Source organism: Euprymna scolopes, chromosome 2 (genome assembly GCF_053919585.1).
Source record: "Euprymna scolopes isolate OS-2025 chromosome 2, ASM5391958v1, whole genome shotgun sequence".
In the NCBI taxonomy this organism is placed as follows: Eukaryota; Metazoa; Mollusca; class Cephalopoda; order Sepiida; family Sepiolidae; genus Euprymna; species Euprymna scolopes.
In genome coordinates, this window is record NC_136483.1 from 35,334,526 (window position 1) to 35,362,155 (window position 27,630).

General features: G+C 35.8%; 1 protein-coding gene across 3 annotated transcripts in view; it reads left to right on the forward strand.

Moving 5' to 3' along the window:
- LOC145290939 (uncharacterized) overlaps positions 1–27,630 on the forward strand; it is a 132,601-nt gene that overhangs the window by 94,557 nt on the left and 10,414 nt on the right. For all 3 annotated transcript variants that reach the window (XM_080136526.1, XM_080136528.1, XM_080136527.1), the window contains exons 7-14: positions 391–488; positions 17,614–17,740; positions 19,187–19,341; positions 21,185–21,263; positions 21,423–21,533; positions 22,781–22,878; positions 25,399–25,473; positions 26,592–27,131. In XM_080136526.1, the coding sequence (XP_079992652.1) occupies positions 391–488; positions 17,614–17,740; positions 19,187–19,341; positions 21,185–21,263; positions 21,423–21,533; positions 22,781–22,878; positions 25,399–25,473; positions 26,592–27,131 (1,283 nt within the window). The remainder of the gene's footprint in view (positions 1–390; positions 489–17,613; positions 17,741–19,186; positions 19,342–21,184; positions 21,264–21,422; positions 21,534–22,780; positions 22,879–25,398; positions 25,474–26,591; positions 27,132–27,630) is intronic.

Below are 27,630 nucleotides of genomic sequence, written 5' to 3' on the forward strand. Positions count from 1 at the left end.
AGCAAATCCTCATATATTAAAAACTTGAGTGCTTTTAAAACTATTCACATCCAATAATTTTATAAATAGATTACTTTAACAAAAAGTTTTATAACGATTTGATTCAAGTAATAATTTCATAATTGAAGTTAACATTTTAAAATCCTATTAAAAAAAAAAAAAAAATTGGTAAAAAAAGACAAGATGAAAACATTCCTGGGCAATGCCGGGTAAGTGCAGCTAGATCAAAATAAAAGTAAGTTTTCATTTTACATCTTTTCGTAAATTTCACCTGTAAGAAACGTTAATCTCATCAACACTCTTCAAGCATTGAATTGCGATGTTCTCAGTCCCTTTTTACCAATTTTGAATTAGTTAGTGGCATTTTTTTCTCTTTCTCTTTCTGTACAGCTTTTGCCCTACAGATGTTAAATTTACAACATGTTCTGATGATGGCACCGTCCGAATCTGGGACTTCCAGAAATGTCATGAGGAAAAAATCTTAAGAGGTAAGTTAAAGAATTACATATTGCTGAAATTCGCCAAAAGCTGTTCTTGGGCTAAGGAATCGGTAATCAAGTTCTAAGGTTTAAATTACATTTGGCAAGATTGTTTTGGAAAAACCAAAAAAGAAAAATTGTTTTCTAGAAAAAATAAAACAAATGTATAACACAATTTCATAGAAGAATTAAATAATTTAGTTTAATGGCTTTTTTTTTTTTGTTTGTTTTCATGCAAATCCACCATTTTGTTGGTCATTTTGTATGAATCAGATGATTCTGTTGTTGGCATTGGTTTCCCTGATATCTTTCTAGTTAGAATCCTTTCAATAAAGACTGTGGGTACTTACAAGAAAGACCATGTGAAGGTTGTAAAGGTGAAAGTGTTTCTCTGGAATGAACTAGATTTGAATTTGCTGTACTCAGGTAATCAGGCCATATTGTTTATCTCTTATTCATGGTCACCTCCCATTTTTTAGGTAATATATCAAAGTTATATTTTAGTTTTTTCTTTTTTATATAAGCATGTAACGTAGCTTTCAACCATTACATTGGATGAGATGCACTTTCTATGATTATTTGTCTATAGTTGTTTTGTATCTTATTGTGAAATAAAGACAACACAACAAAATTTTAACAATCACAGGTTTACTCCTTTGTATTAATTAATCGAAGTGAGTGAAGGCTAAGGTTTGGGTGTTTTAGTAACTTTTTTTATTTTTTTTCATTTTCATCCCAAACAAGGCACAGTGACACTTTGATGTAGGGGGCTACTATGTAGGAAGTTGAGCAGCGAGATGTCTGTTCACATTACACTTGAACTTCTGCATGTCAGTACAGTTATGAAAGCAGGAACTCGAAAGGGAGTTCAAAAATCTAGCAATTCTAGGGAAGAAACTATTGGAGTAGAAGGCTTTCTTACATCTAGGAATCTCTACTGTGAAGGGGTGGGATTTTGCTGCTTGTCAGGTTTGTCGGGAGTATTTATGTCGAAGGGATACAGGGGCTTGTAGTTCGTTGGAACATTTACCATTAAAATACTTGTAGAACAGCCAGAGGGATGCAACATTTTGTTGATGATAGTTTAGGACCCCTCAGGTTGGCGACTCTCTTTTGAACCCTGTCCAGGAGTGAGAGACTAATAGCAGATGCACCAGCCTAAATGTGACTACAATACTCCATACATGGGCGAATGGTGGCCTTGTAGAGATACAGGATACTTTCAGGCGTAAGTAGCTTTCTAGCACAGTAGAGAGAGCCCACCTTCTTCACAGAGGCCGTGATTCTCAATGTATCCATTTCAGCTCATGTTCCTTGTGAAAGTTAAGCCGAGGAGTTTGAAAGAATTACTTTCAGGTAATATTTGTAGATCTCTAATTTCAAGGTATATACTCTCTTTTTAAATCTCTTCAGAAGCCACTTGATGTAAGGAACTAAATAAAAATAACACTTCAAGGTCGAAAACCAGCCAATAAGTGTAGGATGAATAGATTCCAACTCGGAAAATAGCAATTCTTCTCCCTTTGTCAGAAACATCATTCATGAAATATGAGGACTAAAGGACAAAATAAGGTTGTATAGGTTCTTTGTTCCGTCAGCTTAGAAGATGGCTTCAGTTAAGTCAACTGCTTGTACCAGTTATGCACTTGTGATCACCATTAAATTACAATCAGGCCATCTGCACTTAGTGACCTAGTCCTTGGGACTGTTAAACAAATCTGTATCTGCTGATATTGCTACACAATTCATTGTGAGTAATATGTGTGTTCACTGCTTGAAGGGGGGATTTTATTAGGATAACAGATCTAAACCCAGTTAACCATTGTCACAGAATGAGTTTAAACTCCAATAAACTTTTATTTTATCTGCTTCCAATTTGTAGGTATTACTAATTATCAGGCATTTTATTTTTTAATTTGTTTTTAATAGTCTCCCTCTTTACACACTATGTGGAAAATCCAATTCTTTAAAAAGAGGCACTCTGAGTTAGAAGCAAAAATTTAAAAAAAATTGCTTTCTACTGACGACAACAGATATTACACTTTAATTCTAGTTATAAGACTGGATAAGAAAAATGTCATTTTTAGAGGAGAGGTATAGACAAATTTTGTTGGCAATGGGGTCTGATGCATATTCCCCGCCCCCCAAGCCAACCAGGCCACATTATTTGAGGAGCTTTTTAAGTTTTAAATCATGCAATATAACCCATAACCTATGAAGTTAATATTGATCCATTAATTATTGATGCATACATTCAGTGTTCTGAATCAAATGTAAAGAGAAATAAATAGAAAATACAGTTACTGTCTGCTTTCGATTTAAAAAAAATGATCGAGATTTCACACAGGCTAGTTAGTTTATAATTAATATGTGCATGCATTTTCAAAAAGAAAATAAAAATGGACCTTGTAATGTTTTTTAACATACATAATTTTAAGTATAGATTTTTATGAATTAAAAGATATTTTTGCAGCATGTATTCTCAACCCAAATCCTGCCAGCGTATAAAATGGATATTAAACTAAACATGATTTACCATTAGTAATTGTCTCTATTTTTGAGATGAGGTGTTTTCATTGATTGAGATTGTCGGACTGACTTCCTCATCTTGGTTATCGTCACAACGTTTCGGCCGTTTTGCCATCCGGCCTTCACCAGGTGTTTTGTATCGAACTGGGGAACCGTTTGTTAGGAGTCTCGAACCCAACCCTTTATTATTGTTACGGGGGTACTGTGTTCTGACTCCAGCTAGACTCTGGAACATACTTGCTGATTCTCTGTTTTGAATGTTACTTTTCACTGCCTTCGTTCAGGATTGAACTCAGCACCTTTGGGTAACTGTAATCTTTGATACAACATCTAGGACCACTCGGCCATATGTCACTAGGACAATTCTTAGTTGGTTTTTTGTTAATGTTAAACCCATGTTGTTATTCAAGGTTTTCTCTTTCTATCAGAGGTGTCCAAATTGCATTCAGCTCTATGCTTGGTTTGCTCAGTAGGTTGTTATGTCCGAGCACGTGAGCGGTTTCTTTAAGTTTTCTGACTTTCTAGTGGGTCTCTCTGTTTATTATTTTTACTTAATCCCATAGGGGGCGATGGTCCCCCCTCTCCATCCGTTACCGGTACGAGTGAAGCCTCGCATGGAGGAGAGCATGACCAAGAACTGCATATACTCCATCTCATGCAGTGGCAGAAAGGTTTACAAGGGTGAAACATGCCGCCCCCTTAAAATAAGGGTAGAAGAACACCGAAAAGTGGTAACTAAAGGGGAGACAGAAAAATCGTATAGCCAACCATGTCTGGATGGAGAGGGGGGACTATCGCCCCCTATGGGATGAAGTAAAAATAATAAACAGAGAGACCCACTGGAAAGTCAGAAAACTTAAAGAAACAGCTCACATGCTCGGACATAACAACCTACTGAGCAAACCAAGCATAGAGCTGAATGCAATTTGGACACCTCTGATAGAAAGAGAAAACCTTGAATAACAACATAGGTTTAACATTAACAAAAAAACAACTAAGAATTGTCCTAGTGACATATGGCCGAATGGTCCTAGACGTTGTATCAAAGTTTACAGTTACCCAAAGGTGCTGAGTTCAATCCTGAACGAAGGCAGTGAAAAAGTAACATTCAAAACAGAGAATCAGCAAGTATGTTCCAGAGCCTAGCTGGAGTCCGAACACGGTACCCCCGTAATAATAATAAAGGGTTGGGTTCGAGACTCCTAACAACCGGTTCCCCAGTTCGATACAAAACACCTGATGATGGCCGGATGGTAAAAAGGCTGAAACGTTGTGACGATAACAACCAAGATGAGGAAGTCAGTCCGACAGTCTCAATCAATGATTTACCATTTTACAATAACAGATAGAGAAAATTAGTTTTTCAAAATTGTTAATGTTTTACATTATCTTGAAAGAATTCATATTTAAAAATAAAAATAAGTGATTTTTACAAACTAAATTGAAATGGAGTAACAGTTAAATATTATCACAAAGCATGCTACTTAAGATGAAGCTTCTTTCATTTAATAACTACAAAAAACCCTTCTCAACCACTGATGCCATGGCAAATAACACTACCTGAGAGCTCATCCTACAAACTCCTTGGCTTAACATTCACAGGCAACATGAATTGGAACAAATACATTGAGTACATTGCCAAGGAAAAGGTGACTCTCTCTACTATGCTAGAAAATTTATTACATGAGAGATTATCTTATATCTTTAGAAAGCCACCATTCATTCATGTCACATCTGGACTGGTGCATCTACTAATAGTCTCTCACTCTTAGACAAGGTTCAAAAAAGAGTCTCAAATCTAATAAATCCTGCACTATCAGCCAAGCTCCAACCTCATCACCACAATGTTGCATCTCTATGCCTGTTCTACAAATATTTTCCTGAAATGTGCTCTCAACATACATACCATATAAGCAGGAAAATCCTACCTACCTCCTGTTGAGGGCTCCCTATATCCCGGAAAACCTTCTATAATATAAATCTCACCTGTCTTTTTAAATGTATGTATGTCTGCCTAAAACTTTTGACAGAGGTGATGGATTTTCACAAGATTGGTATTGTTTTGAAGCACGACCCCTCAGATGACAAATATCCAAAAATTGGCCAAAAACATTAATTCTTTCACCCTCAAATGGGTACTTTTCTACAGGGAGAGTCACTTTTTTTCGCCAATATTTTTGCAAATCATCCCCTCTTTTTGATTGATTAGCCTTAATTTAAACCTTCGTCACTTCCGGTTTGGCGATGGATACAACAGCAAAGATGTCACGTTTTTTTTGTTCTTTTTCTTCTTTGTGGTACGGATTCGAGCCTGCCTGCCTGCCTACTACCACTTTTTTTTGCTCAACACACACCTCCAAACACCCGGGCAATGCCGGGCACTCAGGCTAGTCTACTCTAATAGTTTCTTTCCTTGAACTGCTAGACTTTGGAATTCCCTCTTGAATCCTACTTCCCTAATTTGATTAACTTGCGTAACTTTAAATGTAATGTGAACAGACATCTTGCAGCTGAACTCCCTACAGTCGCTTGTTAGACACAATCCCAAATAGTAACCTCTCATGTTCCAAGTGTTAATATGAATATTATTTGAGGTTTTAACAAAAAGTGTTTCATAACATTTGCCATTAAAGTCATTGTTATAAAAACCATTAGAATAAAAATTTAAGTCGTTTAATCAAAAGTTTTGTTGCTATGGTGACTGTTGACCTATTTTCTTCTATAAATTATCCTTCAAATTTTATTTAATTTATTTAACCTTCCATGTTTACTTCTGTTGGTCTTACTATTTTAAACAATTTTATGCTCAGTATATCAAACAATCATACAAGATGTTCAATTTTAGTATTATATAGATTCTATCAATTTGTTACCTAAGCAAGTATTTCTAATGATATATATATATATATATATATATATATATATATATATATATATAAATAAAAGCTTTTTGTTTGTTTGTAGCTAGCTAAAACTATCAAACTAGAATGCTTAGACAACAAACAAAAACAAAATGTACATATAAATACAGGATAACCCACAAAAAATGCCACCCACGAAATTGTTAATGGCAGTAGCAATCTTTTCTGCAATTGAATCATATTTGGTAGAAATAAACTTCAATCTATGTTTGACTTGTTAATCAAGTTTCAGAAAGAGAGACTCTGTTCAACCTGCCCTGGGTGAATGTCGCTACATCACATGTGCATTAGTCTTTATTTTATCGCTGTATAATAAATACAACAAGCGAGTGGATTGTGATGGCCTGTTTTAATTCAGGAATAAATAGTCTGGGGATTGTTTTTATAAACATTATTTTTTAGATAATCCCACAGATAAAAAAATTACTTTTTGGAGGTAGGTGCAGGTTAAGGTTCAATGAGTGAAGATTATTCATGATCACATTTTATTGATAAGACGATCACCTGTAAAAAAAAAACTTTCTGTTTTTCTCTGTGTGCAAAATGTCAAATGAAATTTCCATTAACAATTTCTTTTTTTTTTTTTTTATTCAATCTTCACCCCAAACAAGGCAAGTACCACTTTGAAGTAGAGAGCTACTATCGGGGACACTTTGCGGGGGGGATTATGAAGGGAGATGAGTAGAAAGATTTTTGTTCACATTACACTTGAACTTCTGCATATCAGTACCGTTGGGAAAGCAGTATCCCGAAAGGGAGTTCCAAAGACTTGCAGTTCTGGGGGAAGAAACTATTGAAGTAAAAGGCTTTCTTACACCTAGGGATTGCTACTGTAAAGGGGTGAGACTTAGTTGCTTGTTGGGTTGGCGGGGGTAGTCGTATCGAGGAGGTACAAGTGTTTGCAGTTCGTCAGAGCAGCCACCATTAAAGTATTTGTAGAACAGGCAGAGGGATGCAACATTTCGTCGATGGGACAGAGGCTGAAGCTTAGATGACAGTTTAGGACCTATCAGGTTGGTGACTCTCTTTTGAACCCTGTCCAGGAGTGAGAGACAAGCAACAGATGCACCAGCCCAAATGTGACAGCAATACTCCATACATGGGTGAATGGTGGTCTCATAGAGGTACAGGATACTTTCAGGCGTAAGTAATTTTCTAGCACGGTAGAGAGAGCCCACCTTCTTTGCAGCAGTCTTGGCAATGCTCTCAATGTATATATTCCAGTTCATGTTCCCTGTAAATGTTAGGTCGAGGAGTTTAAAGGAAGTACTTTCAGGCAGTGTATTCTTAGCCATTGAAGGGAACAAGCTTAGTCTTCGCAGCATTGAAGGTGACCATCCATTTTTGTCCCCATTGAGATTGGAGGTCGTCCTCTAGTGATTCTGCCATTTCCTTAGATATGTGTTCCCATCACGTTCCTTTGTTTTCCCCTCATGCCTGTTTTAGAGTGGTGTCATCGGCAAATATACCCATCTCTGAAACAGTTTTATCAGGGAGGTCATTTATAGTGATTGTCTGTATTTTTGAGATGAGGTGTTTTCATTGATTGAGATTGTCTGACTGACTTCCTCATCTTGGTTGGCCCTGTCGATGGGGCATTAGAATACACCAACTGCCTCCCTGCAGAGGGTAAAAGTCCCTCAATGGGGGTCCTGGATATGACCTTAAACTATATCTAGTGGTGAGGCCCCAGCTTGTGGGCTTTGGGGAGTGTGGAGCCACCCTTTAATTACCATTGCTCCCAGGTCCACTCTGATCCGGAGTGGTAGTACCTGTTAGGGTCCCAACTATGGGTTAAATAGAAACTGACGTGAAAACAACAAATATATTCTATTAAAAAAAATTTTCTTCAAAATCTTTGGATTTGGCATTAAATAACCCGAAAAGGGTTGATATGCCGTAAAACAAAAACAACCAACCAATCCTCATCTTGGTTGTTATCGTCACAACATTTCGGCCGTTTTGCCCTCCGGCCTTCATCAGGTGTTTTATATCGAACTGGGGAACCGGTTGTTAGGAGTCTCGAACCCAACCCTTTATTATTATTACAGGGGTACCGTGTTTGGACTCCAGCTAGGCTCTGGGACATACTTGCTGATTCTCTGTTTTGAATGTTACTTTTTACTGCCTTCGTTCAGCACCTTTGGGTAACTGTAAACTTTGATACAACGCCTAGGACCACTCGGTCATATGTCACTAGGACAATTCTTAGTTGTTTTTTTGTTAATGTTAAACCCATGTTGTTATTCAAGGTTTTCTCTTTCTATCAGAGGTGTCCAAATTGCATTCAGCTCTATGCTTGGTTTGCTCAGTAGGTTGTTATGTCCGAGCATGTGAGCTGTTTCTTGAAGTTTTCTGACTTTCCAGTGGGTCTCTCTGTTTATTATTTTTACTTCATCCCATAGGGGGCGATGGTCCCCCCTCTCCATCCAGACATGGTTGGCTATACCCGATTTTTCTGTCTCCCCTTTAGTTACTGCTTTTCGGTGTTCTTCCACCCTTACTTTAAGGGGGCAGCTTTTTTCACTCTTGTAAACCTTTCTGCAACTGCATGTGATGGAGTATATACAGTTCTTGGTTATGTTCTCCTCCATGTGGGGCTTCACTTGTACCAGGTGTCGTCTAAGTGTTGACTCGCTCTTGAATACCGTCCTGATGTTGTAGAGGGCACATATTCTCTGAATCTTTTCGGAGATGCCTCGTATGTATGGTAGGCAGACCGTTGGAGGTTTTTGGGTTTCATTCTCCTCTCTTATACTATTAACATGTCTGGTGAATAGTATGCTATCGGGGTAGTTGTTACGACGGAGGGTATTCTTCAACCTGACCATTTCTTGGTGGTATGTAATGGTATCGCTACTTATTGTCTCTGCTCGATGTTGTAAGCAGCGTGCGATTCCATGTTTGATACTGTATGGGTGATGGGAGTTGAAGTTAAGGTATTGTCCAGTGAAGGTAGGCTTGCGATATACGGATGTTTTAAACCCATGCTCTGTGCGTGATATGAGTATATCAAGAAGGCCAGTTGGTTATCTTTTTCTTTCTCCATTGTGAACTGTATCGATGGTCTTATTGAGTTCACATGGTTTAGGAGAGCCTGGATGTCTTCCTGATGGGGCCAGAGTATGAAGGTGTCATCAACGTATCTTAGCCACATGGTTGGCTTTAAGGGAGCTGAACCTAAGGCCATGTCTTCGAAGTATTCCATGTATATGTTCGCCATCACTGGTGAGAATGGCGAGCCCATAGCTAGCCCCTAGAATAACAACATAGGTTTAACGTTAACTAAAAACCAACTAAGAATTGTCCTAGTGACATATGGCCGAGTGGTCCTAGACATATCAAAGTTTACAGTTACCCAAAGGTGCTGAGTTCAATCCTGAACGAAGGCAGTAAAAAGTAACATTCAAAACAGAGAATCAGCAAGTATGTCCCAGAGCCTAGCTGGAGTCCGAACACGGTACCCCTGTAATAATAATAAAGGGTTGGGTTCGAGACTCCTAACAACCGGTTCCCCAGTTCATTACAAAACACCTGATGAAAGCTGGAGGGCAAAACGACCGAAACGTTGTGACGATAACAACCAAGATGAGGAAGTCAGTCCGACAATCTCAATCAATGAGGTCATTTATGAATATCAGGATCAATAAAGGTTCAAAGATAGACCCCTGGGGTACTCCCGCATTTATTTCATATTGTTTAGATGTACAACCGTCGAGGATCACTTGGATTTTTCTCTTACTTAAGAAGGAATTAATTACATTATGTACTCTTCCAGTGATACCATATGATCTAATTTTCCTTAGAAGACCATCGTGCCATACCCTGTCAAAAGCCTTAAATATATCGAGGGCTACTGCTCTACCCTCCCCTGTTTTGTCCAGTGAACGGTATATACGTTTAGAGACTACAGTTAAGATATCTACTGTTGAACAGGCTTGCCCGAATCCATATTGTTTGCGGTCAGGAGTTTAGCAGCTGTTAGGTGTTGGACTAGGGATTGATTAACTAAAGACTCAAATATTTTTGCGAAAAGTGGGAGGAGGCTAATGGGGCGATAATTTAGTGGGTCGATAATTTAGTGGGTCAGTTCTTTCACCAGAATTCTTGAAGACTTGTACCACAGAAGCGGTTTTCCAGCAGTCGGGAAAGCAAGATTCGTTAAGGCATTTATTGTAAAGTTTGGAGAGAACTGGAGCAATCTCAGCAGAGCATTTTTTTATTAGCACAACTGGGATGAGATCTGGTTCACATGCTTTTGAGGTGTCTAGGTTTTTTTATGATACCATGCCCCTGAGAAGGGGTGATTTTCAAATCGTCTAGTGTGGCGTCTGTCCGCACAGGAAAGTCTGGGAGGGAGTGGTGTACCAGGTCCAGTGTGGAGTTTGAGGCAAACCGACTGGCAAGCAGATTTGCCTTGTCAGTTGCCGTGCAAGCAACCTCATGATTGTTTGATAGTGAGGGAATTGTTGACTGCCCATTATTTACTACGCTGTTGTAGATTTTCCAAAAATCCCGGGTTCCTAATTTCTGTGCTTCAATGCGTTTCCTGCTGGTTTCCGTGTAATCTGTCTTAGCTGTCTCTATTACTCTCTTACAATTATTTCTGGCTTCTATATACTTCTGTCTGTTTGAACTGGACTTATGTCAGTTGAATCTGCGAAACGCATGCTGCCTTTGAGCAATAGCAGCTGCACAAGCAGAGGTAAACTATTGAGGAGAGTGGGGTTTGTTATAGAATTTCCGTGTGGGAACATGTGCCTCAATTGCAGTTTTGAACCATTCAGTGGTCTCATTTGCACATTGTTCTGCTGGGAGAGAAAAGATATTTTGCCATGGGGCATCTCTGATGAGTTCCCTGATGGCTTCCCAGTCGGCTTTTTTGTAATACCTCGTTTTGAGTAGTGGGTCTTTAGTTTTAGGGCGAGAATTTAGGGTGAATTCTTCCATTATCACAGTGTGATCAGCATTCCCAAGTGGGCTGTGGGCATTTGTTGTACAATCATCGGGAACTGATGTCAGAAATAGATCTAGAAGTGAGGCATGTTGATCTTGCTGGTCTGGGAAACGTGTCTGGAATGTAACCGTCTGAGATAGGGAATGGGATATAGCGAAGCTATGTGTTGTGCTACCAGCTACGTCTGTGTAATTAGAGAATCCAAGCCAGTTACTGTGGTGGACATTGAAGTCGCCATATACATGTACTTCAGCGCTAGTATCGAGGAAGAGTGCTATATCTATGCTGTCAGAGACTTTGTTAATTAGGGTACAGTCCTGGGTTGAGGGAGAGCGGTAGAGAAAATACAAGTAGCTAATATTATGTTGCATATTTAGTCTGAAGCACATAAAGGCCTGGTTGTCTGTTTCTAGTTTTGTTTCTGTAGTCAAGGGGAGGGTGTTGCGAATATAGACTCCAAGCCCATGCATATGTCTGTCTGAGTCCTTACGGCAGAGTGGGAGATAACCAGGCATGTTAAAGTGGTTAGAGGGAATGGAGGAGTGAAGGTTTTTCTTTCCAAAAACTTCTCATTGGTAGAATTCATTACTGCTAGACCTCTTCCTGTTAGATTATAATGTAGTGGTCTTCAAATCCAAATATTTGTCATAAACTGTTCCCCTTTAACTAATCAAACTTAGTTCATTTTTAATACTCCCGTAATTTTCTTCATTTTTTTAACTGGCAATAATTCCATCTCATTAACTATTATCCTTGAGTGGCTTTTGGCTTTAATAAGTGATTAGGGGGGGGAAAATATATAATGAATGACAAAAGTCTGTATTCCAAGGTTCATGATGTTGACCATCTTACAATTTATTCCTTTAATTCAGTTGACATTTACAATTCTTGACAGTATCTGTTTTGTAGCACAAAATCAATCACTTAATCATTATATCAATCGGTGAATCTATTTTGCCCTTAACTCATCAGAAGAAATAACAACAATCAATCCATCAAAAGGAAATAGTGCATTTTGACATTAAAAATCCGAAAATTGGAAGAGGAGCTGTAAATACCTTATATGTTTACATGGCTAACTGCTCAAGAAAAGTAGAATCTTTATTTTTTTTTGTTTATTTGACTGCCAGAAAAGTTTGAAAGTTGAGTATAATTGAAAACCAATATTTCTCAAAGGATGCACCATTTTATAAAAGGACCACAAATCGCATAAACTTGAAGCCAAAAAAAGTACTTTTTTTTTTTAAGCATAGCATTGTTTTAAACAGCCAAAATAGTGAAATGAATGCAATAATTTACTGGAATATGATATTTAAAAATTGATGCTTCTTAAAGAAAAAATAACATACAATTATAATTTTAACTGATAAAAAAAAAAAAGATTGCGTTACTTACTAATTGGGGCATGAAAAGATTTTTTTTAAATGTTCAAGACGTTTAAATTTTTTTTTTTTTATTACATTTTCACTCCAAACAAGACACAGTGCCACTTTAATGTAGGGGGCTACTATCGGACACATAAGTTGCAGGGATACTATGAAGGGAATTGAGCAGCAAGATGTCTGTTCACACTACACTTGAACTTCTGCATGTCAGCACAGTTGGGAAAGAAGGAACGCAGAGGGTAATTCCAAAGTCCAACACTTCTGGGGAAGAAACTATTAGAGTAGAAGGCTTTCTTACATCTAGGGATCTCTACTGTGTAGGGGTGGGATTTTGCTGCGTGTCAGGTTTGTCGGGGGTATTTACGTCAGGGGGTACAAGAGCTTGTAGTTCGTCAAAACAGCCACAATTAAAATATTTTAAAAACAGGCAAAGGGATGCAACATTTCGTCGATGGGACAGAGGTTAAAGCTTAGAGTACAGTTTGCCGACTCTCTTTTGAACCCAGTCCAGGAGCGAGAGACTAGTAGCAGATGCACCAGCCCAAATGTGACAACAATATTCCATACGTGGGCGAATTGTGGCCTTATAGAGATACAGGATACTTTCAGGCATAAGTAACTTTCTAGCACGGTAGAGAGAGAGCCCACCTTTCTCACAGCAGCTGTGGCAATGCCCTCGATGTATCTTTTCCAGCTCATGTTCTTTGTGAACGTTAAGCCAAGAAGTTTGAAGTACTTTCAGGTAATGTATCTTTAGCTGTTGGTGGTTGAGAAGGTTTCTTGTAATTATTAAAGGAAATGAGCTTAGTTTTAGCAGCATTGAATATTACAACCCACTTTTGACCCCATTCCACTACAGACTGGAGGCTTTCCTCTAGGGTTTCTGCCATTGCCTTGGATATGTGTTCATTCGTTTTCCCTGAATTCTTCTGTTATTTAGGATTTAATTATGTTGAGTATTTGTTCAGTAATACCATAGGATCTCATGTTCATTAGAAGACCATCATGCCATACCCCGTCAAAAGCCTTAGATATATCTAGGACTACTGCCATCCCCTCCCCTCCCCTGCTTTATACAGTGTATGGTATATACGTTCAGAGATTGTATTTAGAATATCTGCAGTAGAACGGGTTTGCCTAAATCCATATTGATGATCGGACAGAAGTTTAGCATCTGTAAGGTGGTGGACTAGAGCTTGATTAATTATGGACCCAAATAATTTGGTTAAAAGAGGGAGGATGCTAATGGGAGCGATAATTAAATGAGTCAGTTCTTTCACCAGAATCCTTGTAAAGTAGTACCGCAGAAGCAGTTTTTCACCAGCCAGGAAAGCATGTTGAAGAGTTTGGAGAGAACTGGAGCAACCTCAGCAACCTTGCCATGTTAGTGTCTTATTTTTAAGACAAAAAAAAAAGGAATAGGGCAATTTATTTTAAAGATCGAAAGTAATGTTTCTCCTGATAAGTTCTCAAGTTTTATGATGAAATTCTTCATAGGGAGTGGTACCAAGCTTTTAAGCAATGTGAGGGTGAAAAAAAGTCTGATACATAAATTTCCGGATTATAAATTATTTGATCGGGAGATCCTATTTATTAAAGAAGAAGATAGGCGATAACATACTATGAACATTAAATTAGTATATAGATATGCTAATTTAATGTTCATAGTATGTTATCACCTTCTATCCTCCTTTTTAAATAATTATTAATACAAAGGGTGTGCAATAAGTAATGCCCTGGACCCACTTCCCATAGCAGTAGAGCAACAAAACTTGGCACAGTTATTAGTCTTTCTCTACATAGAAACCACCCAGAGTTATGCATTTCTCCCATCGTTTGATGCAGCTCTGGAGACCGTTTTTGTAGAACACCCCAGGTTGGTCCACCAACCATGACGTGACTTCAGAAATCAAAGCTGCATCATCTGGGAAACGCTTTCCTTTCAAAAACAACTTCATGGCTGGGAAGAGGTGAAAGTCAGAGGGTGCAAGGTCAAGAGAGTAGGGAAGATGGGTGAGGATTTCATAACCACACGCCTATGCTTCTGACCTGGCGACATGCGAATTGTGAATCGGAGCATTGTCCTGCAGGAGGAGGATACCTTTGCTGATCTTGCCCGCCTCTTGATTTTGATAGCTTCCCTTAATTTCCTCAAAAGTGAGGCATAATAGGCTCCTGTAATTGTGGTACCCTTTGGCCAGGAAATCTGTCATCACTACTCCGTCCTGGTCCCAGAAGACTGTGAGCATGACATTGCCAGCGGAGGGCTGCACCCTTGCCTTCTTTGGAGGTGGTGAGTCCAAGTGCTTCCACTTCATTGACTGGGCTTTGGTCTCTGGATCATAGTGATGGACCCAGGTTTCATCCTGTATAATCAGTCTTTTGAAAAACTTTGACTCATCCTCTTGGCATATCTCCAAATTTATCCTAGAGCACTCAATGCGTTCTCGCTTCTGGAATGGTGTGAGCAACCTGGGAATCCATCTGGTAGACACCTTAAAAAAAAAAAGATGGTATACCTATGGAGATATATATATATATATATATATATATACACATCAATAAAAACTTGTGGCCAAAGTGAATATTGAAATGCTCATATCTTTGGTTCTACGGGACGAAACTACATGTAAATTTAAAAGCTTTTTGAAGATTATAATATTATTCTATGGTTAATATTTTATGACAATTGGTAAAAAAACTGTATTTTCAGACCAATAAGATATGCCCAAATTTGCCTACATTTGTATATTGTATAAGGCGGCTGCAGTCTTGCTGCCTTCGGATGAATTTTTTCTTGGTTGTCTCCCCTGTGGCCTTGCCAAACCACTAATATATATATATATGTATATATATATATATATATATATATATATATATACCTAAAAATATTTTGGATAGCGTTCAAGAATGTATGCAGTATTGATTGGGTAGGGAAGGGTGTAAGTATGACATTTATTGAAACTAACATGGTTACTCAGTGTTGTCCTGGAAATAAAATAAAATTAAAGTTTTTCCAGTATCTTTAAAACTGTTCTATTTTCTCCTCCTCTCTATTCCTTCCCCTCTATTTCTCTTTACTTGCCCCCTTTTTGCCTTTCCCCTCTAGTCTCCTCTATATCTCTTCTCTCTTCCCTTTTTTTCCTTCCTCTGACAAATCCCCCAAAAAACACCATGAAAAGTTTCCAGAAAAAACACGATTAAACCCAGATCTTCAAATTCCAACATAGACCCCCACTACCATGTCTTCTTCTCCAACATCAGGGGTTTACATTCCAACTTTCCAGTGGTTGAAATCTAACTACAGGATACTGAACCAGACCTATTATTCCTAAGCGAAACTGACATTGGACCAAGTATTTTCCTAGATGAGTTTGGAATTAAAGGATACTCTAACTTAACATCCAAATCTGACCCCAAATATCGCCATGGGCATGGAATATGTGCCTACATTAAAGATAGCTTTCCATGTGGTAGAGACATCTCCAGAGATGATCCTAAATTACCTTATATGTGCTTCGGGGTTGCACTTGCTCACACGACTGCATTTATATTTGCCCTCTATCGCCCCCACAACAGCGGAGTTACTATCTTCAAGAGCATATCTGAGAAAATTGACCGCATCCTGTCTGCTCATCTTTCAGCTATTATTCACGTCTGTGGAGACTTCATTGTTCACAATGTGGAATGGTTAACCTACTTGAACAAGACAGATGATGAGGGAAGGTTCTGTCATGATTTCTCTATTGCTTATGACCTCACTCAGATTGTTTGCAAACCCACCCGTGTGCCTGGTACTGACAGTCAGTATGCAAGTTTCCTAGATTTTTTCCTCACAACTTGCCCTAAGCTTCACATTGTGTTGTATTATAAATTGCAGATTCAAACCCAACATTTTTCTTTCTTTCTTTTCCGAGTGTCACAAATGTCCCAAATGTCCCAATGTCAGATTAACATTAAATAATAGTTGTTTACTTTATCTGGCTAAATCTAGGTCTTTTGCTCAGATTGGAACACTGGCCAACCAAAAATTTGTGACATCTTTTATTTAAATAATTCTCTACTTCTTTATTTTTATCATGAGAATTGCTCATAAACTGTCGATTCTTTACAAATCATATCTTAGGTAACCCCTCATAGTCCATTGTGTCAAACTCCTCTTTAAGATAACCCCAAATTTACTGAGAAATGAAGGACTCCTGTATACTCTTGAACCATTCATTAACATTTCTATTCTTTTTTAATTTCTTTTAATTTCAAGTTTTAAATAAAACATTGTGTTTACTTTTTATGCATGTTCAGAACAGACCTAACAATGTTGTACACTCTTTCATCAAAATGAAATATACTTATCCAAGATCTTGATTAATATAGTTTCAGAATATATATATATATATATATATATATATATATATATATATATATATATATTATGAGAGGTCTATTTCTGGAACCTTGAGAGAAGCTTATGAACAAACACCTAACTTCAGAACTACAATTTTATAAATATCTACATAAATAAATGCAAAAATTGAACCCATTTCTCACATTAATGGTAAAGTTAAATCATGTTACATCTGGTTAATCCCAATGTTGCAGAACACTTATGTGTATGCAGTGTCAGTCACAAGGTTTACTAATCTGCATATTGATTTTAAAAAGGACATTTTAGTAATTAACTATTTTTTCCATTTTTTTTTTTTTTTTTTTTTTAATTCAGTGGTTGTTTTAGTTTTAATATAACATAGTTCCTTTTCATAATATTGTTTCATTTCCTAGATAGATATTTAACATTTGTAGTCAAATGTTCCTTTCCTTAGAGGGAATAACTTGATTTCCAACAGGTTACGAGCTATTCTAAATTGCAAATGAAATGGCAAATTGATATCTTCTCTCTTTATGGCCACAAGATAAATTTGTATCAAAATTCTCAAAATGTTAATGCTTATCTACATAAATAAATGAAACAGATTTGGTCTCATATTTGCACCAAAGTTATGAAATTTTTGTTACTTTAAATTAATGTATCAAGTATTTCATGTTAGTAGTAATTCAACAAAGCAAGCTAGGTATCGAAAAAATCTAATATTTCACAAAAAACATGTTAGCATGTATATTTTTTTAATTACATTATTTCAACAATTTAAAAAAAAAATCAGCAATAGCATTTATGGTTCAATAAATGTAAAGAAATAAACTTCAGTTTTTTTTGTTTTTTTTTTTTGATAATCTGTAAATAGTAAATTTCTAGTTTTCGATATTGTGAAATTCAAATTTGATATCTCTTCATATTTGTTAATTTGGTTTATTCAATCTTAATTGTTTTTTTGTCTCATTTTAAGGTCATGGTGCTGATGTGAAGTGTGTTGACTGGCACCCACAGAAAGCTTTAATTGCTTCTGGCAGCAAAGATAACCAACAACCAATCAAACTCTGGGATCCAAAATCTGGCCAATCACTAGCCACAATGTAATGTATAGGTTTTCGTCTGGCTTTCATAGCATTTACTCCCTCCTCCCAACTCCTCATTTAATATTTTTTCTTTTTACACAAATTATTCAATGTATATAATACAAAATAGTTATTTTTTCAAACGATAATTATTTATCTTTAATCTTTAGCTTCTTAATGATACTTTAAATGAATTTTTTTTCCTTGTCAATTATTGTTTTTCTTAGAAATAGTCTGCTAAAAACTGACTTCCAACTTGATTCAGTAAGAAACGATATCTTGAATACATATTAAGGCTATGAAATTTCTTTGTGTAGACTATGTCCAGTTGAAAGATGGAACATGTCCTATTTTTCCCTATAAAAAAAAAGATCCTACTGTCCTCTGTTAGAATCGTTTTTGAAAGACTAGACTCTGACTTTTACAGAAATTGCTATCTATTAACTTTGATTCCCGCATTTCAGAAAATTTCGCTTCCATTATCAACTCTGGAGTCAGTTTTAAAAACTTGACTCCCAACTTTTATTTTTCTTATGTAACCTGAGAAAGAAATGACCTCTAAAAAGAGATGACAATTTTATAAAATCTATATTATACTTGTGGGTGGCACCTGGCTTTGCCCGGTCGTAAAATATGCTTAAATATGATATTTTAATTTGTCCAGATTTTATATATATTATTAGTTGTGGTTTCAAAAGTTAAAAAAAGTATTTGGATGCCATTAGCTAGAATCGAAACCAAAAGTAAAACTGTAGCATTCAAAGCTGGTGATGTTACCGCTGTACCAACATAACACACATATGAACTGATTAAAAATAAACAGAGATGAATGTACAAAATGTATGATGATTTTTTCAATTTTGACTCCTTAAAAACTTTCTTAACTGGCTAACAACTCATAAAAGAACGGCCCATAAAAAAATCATTTGAGGCCTCTAGCACCGCTATGTGACTTTCAGTTTCGGAAAAGATAGTTTGAAAATATGGAGACAGACATAGTGAGTTGTATAAATTAGATTTCTCTTGGTTTGTCTGTCCAATCCACATTTTTTTGGAAACTACTGAGCTGATCTGGCAGAAATTTTGTATGGATCTTTATGATAAAATGCAACAAAGTATTATGGTATTTGTTTGATGCACAGTTAGGAATTAATAGGGACTAGTATTTAATACAAAAATAAACATAAATTTAATCATCAATTTGGCACAAAGCATTCATTCTAAGTCAACAGTTATAACTTTTGTGTGTTTTTAATGATCTAAAAAGTGTAGTTAATGATATTGTTTCTGTAAAGTATACCATGTTCAATTATTTATAAAATTATTTTCTACTGTTTTTTCCTTTTTTTTTTTTTTTTTTTTTTTTTTGTATGTGTATGAAATTTATGTTAATTATTCAACTGAAATTAGAGGCATATTTTGTTAATGCATTTTCTTTTTCTCTTGAAAACTGTGCCACAACAGCCATGCTCATAAAAGTACTGTGATGGAATTAAAATGGAACCGAAATGGCAACTGGCTGTTAACTGCTTCCAGAGACCATTTGCTCAAGTTGTTTGACATACGGAACATGAAGGAAGAGATGCAGACGTTTCGTGGACATAAAAAAGAAGCGACTGGTAAAATCATTTACAATACTTTTTCCTTTCATTTATCATTGATCCGTTGTTGGGAATAGATTTAGGAAAGAAAATAAACCGTTTGCTTTTATTAGTTTATATTTTTTTTTTTTATATTTCCATTAAAGAATTGGTTTGTTTGTCTATTTTATAGCATAGCAAACTATTTTGGATTTATTTAATGTCAAGATATAATACCTTAATTGTATATGATTAATTGAACACAATCTGCTATTTTATTCATGGCTTTGTAGGTTGTTCATACCTTTCCCAACATTATTAGTGTGTAGATGACTACAATCAAAGATTAACTGCTGAAGATGATTTTTATTTCTGTTTTTTTTTTTTTTTTTTTTTTTTTTTTTTTTTTTTTATTACATTTTCACCCCAAACAAGGCAAATTGCCACTTTGGTGTAGGGGGCTACTATCAGGGGCAACAACTACTGGGGTACTATGTAGGGATTTGGGCAGCAAGGTGTCGGTTCACGTTACACTTGAACTTCTGCACGTCAGTACTGTTGGGGAAGCAGGGACCTGGAATGGAATTCCAGAGTCTTGCGGTTCTGGGGAAGAAACTATTGGAGTAAAAAGATCTTTTACTGGTTTATTGAGTTTAAGTCTTTCATGTCTTACATTGATGACATTTGTGCACTTAACTAATGTATAAATGTCACAAGCCTTGATTTATGAAAATCAGATTCTTAGTAGTTACCATGGGCTCTAATCATCTTTTATGTTTCTATCACTTTGATGATTGCTAATGCAATCTAAAAAAACAATGGCATTTAAACATAATTTTTTTTTTTTTTTCACGTGTTCCTTTCTGCACTTTTTTCCATTTTATTCTATTTTCTGCTGATTATTTTTCTCAGCACTCACTCTTATTCTACCGTATTTATTTATTTTGTTTTCATCCAACACGTTTATGGAGACCTGTTTTATTTATAGATGTGACCCAATGATTGTGATTGTGCTGCATTAAAACAACACAAGACGAGTACTTGGTGTAAATCGGTTACGTCCTGGATGTGCATGTGTGTGATACTGTCATGTAATGTAGAAATATTGTTTGTTGGTAGTTGCCTGGTTGTATCAATCTCTAGCAATTTCCTTCTCAGACCAATCTATTCTCGTTCTGCTTCAGCTCCAATCTGTCTAATCTCTCTCAGGAGATCTTCAAGTCACCAACTGTCCCAAATTGGACACTCCTCGTAACTATCATCAGATGTCGTGCACAAGACAGTCTCCAACTGTTCTCAACCATCATGAACTGTTGTAAAACTGAGTCACTCCTAAAACTAACTCTAAAATATATTGACCTTTTTTGCCCCAATCATTACCACATTTTTATCAACAATCCAACAGCTTACGTTTGTCTTCCTTAGTGAACAACTTTCTATCCATTTTCTTTCCACCAACCCTATTGCCTATACCTTTGCTTTTTCTTGAAAAACTTTTTTTATCATGCTTTTTTTCTCTTTCTCCCCCACTTCCCAACACTTGGGGGTGGGGGAACATCAATAGTATGACATAGATACATTTTTTATTCTATGCCCATATCCCATTGTCACTGCTGTTTCATTTGATTCAACTAGTATCAAGAAAGATGGGACCATTATTTGGACTGTTCATCATTGTAAAAATCTGTGTAAATGACCAGAACAAATCATTGAATAATTAAATATCAAAGCATCAAAATACACATTGACCCATTGAGACATTTAACAGTTCAATTTCAGTGACATCACTAGTGGGTATGCACATTTCAATGACTTCAGTAAGTGTGCAGTCCACCAAATAAATAAACCATTTTCTGATGAAAGCAAACATTTTATTTTCCAGCTGCAGCCTGGCATCCTATTCATGAAGGTTTGTTTTGCAGTGGTGGCTCTGATGGTACAATCATGTTTTGGCAAGTTGGGTAAGTCAATGACCATTTTATTTGTTCTTAAAATTTTTTTATTTCTTCTTAAAAAAATCATTTGGAAATGTTTCTGTAATGAATTACAGAAACAACTGATTTTTTTCTTTTCTTTTTTTATATTCATTCATCAATTGTTCTCTATTTGTCCATTAATAGCACAGACAAAGAAGTTGGTGGAATGGAAGAAGCTCATGAAGGGATGGTCTGGAGTCTGGCATGGCATCCAATGGGACACATCTTGGCATCAGGATCAAATGATCATACAACGTAGGTCTTTTAATTTTTTATTGAATTTATCTTCACCCCCCTCCCTCCACAAGAGTTTTTTTCTTTTTAAATGTCTTCCATCATCATCATTAATCTTTCATCATTTGCTTTTGGTATTTAAGCTGCTGCAAGTGTTCCGCACTCCCACTTCAGCAACAGGCAATGTTTTATGCCTGCTCTTCATGCAGTCCGATCCAAAGATCATTCGTATTATATATCAAATCGTTTCTTACGCAGTCAAGCCAGGTCTTTCCCAGTCTACTACACTACCTACTGACTGTAATATCCAAGTGTTTATGGAGTTGATGTGTAACATTGTCTGGAAACCAACACGCTGTAGCTTTCATTTCTAAGGAGACAAAGAATAGGAAGAAAGAACTTCAACTCGTTTTTCAACAATATTTATTTCTTATTGTTACAACTGTGACGTCACCCACGTGATCATCTTCTCAAGTGTCATTAACGCCTTTCACGTGATCGCGAACGTTACCTTGTTCCGTGCTACATATCTCTAATGAGATTGTTCTCTTTCTCTTTTTTATCATCTTTTTTCTTTACTGGTGATGTCATTTTGCATGCATCTGCATCCATGCTATGTTACAGATGCAAGAGATTGCAAATTTGCACAACCACCTGAGACGCAGAGTGCATAAGGTATCCATAATCTTTTCAATACCAAATTTCTGATAAAGCACGATTGAAGAGATCTTTTCCTCTAGTTTGCAACTGTACATCTGTTTGGCCATTGCATGGTCATTATGTTGAAGCTGTTGCAGATCAGAAGCATTTGAAGCCAATTTCTTAGTATTGTGCAAGATGGCAGAGCGAACACAGGCTGAAAAGACTTTGCCTCGAATCTTGAAAGAAATATCTGTAAGCATTTGCTTCAGCTTCCTTAATCTTCCTCAAGCAACCACCATTAGCATTCAACATGTCATCCAAGGAGCAGTAGGTAACTTCATCATTAAGTGGGGGCAACATGTACATGTGCCAGAGTATGGCCATCGATTGGGCAAGCAACACTCCGACATCTGCCTCAAAAAATCTAGGTTAAATATCAGTCCTAGTCCCCAGTAAGACTAAGACTGAATAAAATGTTAGTTTTATTATTTTTAAATTAAGATGTTATTAGCTATACAAAACTTATTAAAAAATGTACGTTTTAGATCAAGTTTTGTTAAAAGAAATTCTCTTAATTAGTATATCATTATTCAGCATTTTTTAATTTTTATTTTCCTTGTCTGCAGAAAATTTTGGACAAGAAATCGTCCTGGAGATAAAATGAGAGATCGATACAATTTGAACACACTTCCTCTTGGCATGGATCAAGATATGGCAGACTGTGGTAATTTTCCTTTTTTCTCATTTTCTCATTATATGATCATTAAAGATCTCTCTGCTGTTTTTGTAACTGTGAGTTCTTTTGTAATGAATCAGCATGTTCAGTTGTTGTTAATTTATGATTCATTTTTAGAATTAGATACTCATAGGATGAACCATGTGAAGGTTATCAACATCCATAATGAAAGTGGTGCTAGGAAACCAACAAGATCCAAACACAACATGCAGAGTCATCAATCTGCACTGGTATCCATGTCATTACCACAACCTGCAAAATTTTAACTAATATTTTAATATTAACAAGACAATGTGGCAATTTCATAGTTTTCTTTATTCAAAGAAAATTTTCTGAAAAGTAGAAAATATATGAAATGTATGAATAATTGCATTTTATTGTAAAAATAAAATATTCATGTTTAGATTAATTTTTTCTTTTCTTTTTTTTTTACATAGCATCATTGCTTATCAAGGCCAAGAGGTCACTCGAGGATAAGGGTTAAAGAGTGTACAGTAGAAATTGGACAATATAGTAATCATTAGTAATGGAAATTCGTTAAATTTGTTAACTTGTATGGAACGGCTTATCAAAAACTTGTTTACATTAGACTTGAAGACAACCATATTGTAGTCAGCTGGAAAACAGGAAAACGGAAGACAATTCCATAGGCATGCAGTTCTAAGAAAGAAGCTTTGCTCATGGAATCTACATTTAGGTTTAGGCATAGATAAAAAGTGGGGGAAATTAGTGATAGTGTTTTCTGTTAGACGAGTGTTTCTTGTGAAAGTTTGGGGGGGGGGGAATCATAGATTGGAGCTCAGCCGAGCACTTGCCATGAAAATAACGATAAAGCAGAGACAAACTCGCAACATCTCTTCTGTGAGAAAGAGGTTGCAGGGAAGAGAAAAGGATATCTCCTATGGGGCTACAAAGTCTATTTTGAACTCTATCAAGGCAGGATAAATCCTTTCTAACAGCTCCTGCCTAGATGTGGCAACAGTACTCCATCCTTGAACATCCCTGGCTCTTATATAAATAGAGAATTGTATCAGCGGTGAGATATCTACTGGATCGATAGAAGGATCCCACCATTTTTCTAGTGGCCTTAGCAACGGATTTAATGTATGTGTATGGTTCTGCATGTTGTGTTTGGATCCTGTTGGTTTCCTAGCACCACTTTCATTATGGATGTTGATAACCTTCACGTAGTCCATCCTATGAGTATCTAATTCTAAAAATGAATCATAAATTAACAACAACTGAATAACTGTATGTGTTTTTATGCACATTTTTCTTGTTTAAATTTTGGTTAATATAATTTTTAGCTAAAACGTTTTGAATTTCAAAACTTTTTGAATAAAACTTTTTGAATTAACCCAGAAAAACATCAGTTCTTATCTACTTCTTTTTACATATAAAAAATGGATTTGTATTAATACTACTACTGTATCGAATTTGGACGAATCTGATCTGTTTGGTTTAGCACATACATATTGGTAGCATTACTGTGTACAAACTAATTAAAATTCTTATATTTAAGCATTGTTCTTTATATTTACATTGTTTTTTTTTAGTTTCATTTTTTGTCTCATTCAGTGTTGATATTTCTATCAATGTGTCCTCTGACCGTTTCTGTTCATTTTACAATAATGTTTTTCTGATATTAAATAAGATTGTTGTTGATTGTCTATATTGATGGCTCTTAATTTGATAAACTGATCAACTTTTATTAACAAACATTAAAGATAAGGTTTCATAAGCAATCACATAGAATTGCATTTAGATTATTGACTTGAATTTGATTTGTTATCCTATGGTGCTTTTTTTAAATGAATGGTTCTCATGTAGATATTCCTAACTTTCCCAATAAGCAGCAAAATCCCACCCCTTTACTGACTGTTGAGGTCCCTAGATGCTGGAAAGTTTTCTACTCTAATAGTTTCTTCCTTTGGATGGCTAGACTTTGGAATTCCCACCCCTCACCTCTGTTTCCTGCTTCCCTGACAATATTAACCTGCAGAAGTTTAAATATAAAACATTCCAACTGGCATCTGCCTTGTTTGGGGTAAAAAAGAGTTAAAAAAAAAAAAAAAAAAGAATTAATATGCATACTATGTAAACTGATAATATTGAAACCACCTAACATATGGATTGACTAAATATATGGAGTAAAGCCTCAATAATGAATACAGAACTACATCAGCGACTAGAACATTTGAAAGAGCCTACTCATGTATTAAGTTATTCAAACATGATCAGTCAATGTAGCATAAAGATCAATGCAAAATGGGAACGATTGATAAAAAAGAAAAACAAAAGAACACAATTTGGTGCTAATTAAAAGGTACAAAAATAGTTTTTATAAGAAATAGAAAAATGTTGGTTTGTTCTGTTTGAAAGGAATTAAGTAAAGGAAAAGTGGAAGAATTTTCTGTCGGATTTAGATTCATGAAATTATGATATAAATGAAAAGAATTTGTTTTCAATACGAAAAATAAATTCTAATTTTTTTTTGTTCCTTTACAGATTATGAACAGGTAACGGCTCATCTTCCTGGAATGGGACTTGAACAGTATCCAGAAAAAGAAAACAAAATGAGAGGTTAGTATTGTTTTTTTTTTTTTTTTACTAAAATTCCTAGCCATCTTATATAATTAATAATCAGATTAAAAATTGTTTTTTTAAATATTTATGTTAATCTTTAACTACTTTACTAGCGAGAAGAATAAATATAAGATTTGAGACTTTCAAAATAACTAATGACACTTTTTTTTCAATTCATCTCATCAGAAGTTAAAGTTTACCATGCAATTTGATTTTCTTTTTTCTAATAGAATAATTTATTTTTTTGAAACAAATTACATAAATTAAAAATAGCTTCGACGTAGATAAGTTTTAAGAATAAACAGGATCAATTCAAAAATCATGCTAAAAACGAATTTACAATGTCATTTTTGGGTTCTCTCGGATGAAATATTTGAGAAAATTTTATCTATATTCCTAGTATATATTCTGTAACACTGTAGGTAATTTATGTAGATGTCAACAAAAGGTGAAATAATATTGCTGAATGGCTTTTAGAAATTGACTTTTAAACTAAACTATTTCTGACCAGATCTTTATTTATCCATCTTTTTCTCAAATCAATTTTTTCACTTATGTTTTCCTTGGCTTTCTCTTACCACTCTGCTACCTCAACTGTTCTACATCTACCAACCCGGGAGGTGATGGTGGTCTAGCGATTAATAACATGGACTGACAACCTGAGTGCCCCAAGTTTGAATCCAGTTTGTTCCACAAAAATCACTTTCACTTATGTGTTGGCTACCTTCATGTGGTCCCTCCCGTAATCCCAATGTCTTTCTAGAAAAATATTAGGAAAACCAATGCCAACAGTAAAATCTTTGGATTCATACAATGATGATGATGATGATCTACCAACCCAAGAATTCTGATTCAATCTTTCAACATAACCATGTTAACAAAGTCTTCTGTTCTGCACACATCTTCTGATAATGTCCAGAGTCAATTTTTCTCTGCGGTCATAACACATTCTCAAGTTTCACTTCCATACATTATTACACTGTGTTCAATATGTTGATCGACATGCTCCCAGGAAAAGAAAATGAATCCGTAAATTTAATTTATAACTAAAGATTAAATAATTGTTTTTCTCCTTCTTAGTATTTTCAAATATTTCTTCCTTTTCTATCTGATAGATAACACAAGTGGTTTTGGTGGCGATAATGATCTTCCGTGCATCCCTGGTTTGGACTGGGCAGCTGATGAACAATACCTAAAACAGCAGAACGAGCAGAGAATCCTCCGCAAAAGGGTGCCTTATGCGCGTCCAGTCCCCAAGAACTTTGAGCAGGCTTGGCTTGGGCAGAAGCCGCCTGATGGTACTACACAAAAACCTGGCCAAACTGATGGTACAGTGACTGCGGAAGGTGTATCTCTCCCAAATCCACCATCTGCTGGTACACCAGTACCAAGTAATCCGCAAATGTTACCAACACCTTCACAACAACCAGGAGGAATAAAACCACCAAACCAAGGAAACCTACCACCTGGTATGCCTCCTCCACCACAGATTCCAAATGCCCCCATGGGTATGAATGCTACGTTGCCCCCACCTCCACTTGGTGGACAAGTATTGCCATCTATGCCACAGGGTTTACAACCCCCTTCATTGATGGGACCAGGTGGAAATATGCCCCCAAACATGGGGGCTCGTCCACCGATGCATCCTCCAATGGGTAAGAATATTATCAATTTTCAATAATGTATAAATTATTTTGTTATCATTTTCAGTACTGTGTGAATTATTTTTTTAATCATTTTCTATACTGTATAAATTATTTTTTTTATTATTTTCAGTACTGTATAAATTATTTTTTTTATTTGCAGTACTGTATAAATTATTTTTTTTATTTGCAGTACTGTATAAATTATTTTTTTTATTTGCAGTACTGTATAAATTATTTGTTTATTTGCAGTACTGTATAAATTATTTTTTTTTAATCATTTTCAATAGCAATACAGATGAAAAAAAATTGAAATTGCTTAAAATCTCTTAATAATAGCATATATATATAGAAGAATTTGATGATCTAAGAAAGAATCTTAAAAATTACATGATTAGTTTTACATATAAATTTTATGTAAACTAATCCACCATTTCAAAGCCATTCTAGTGTTTTAAAGCAGTTAATTTATTTTTCTAAAAGAGATAATCATGGCGGTTTTTTTTTTTAC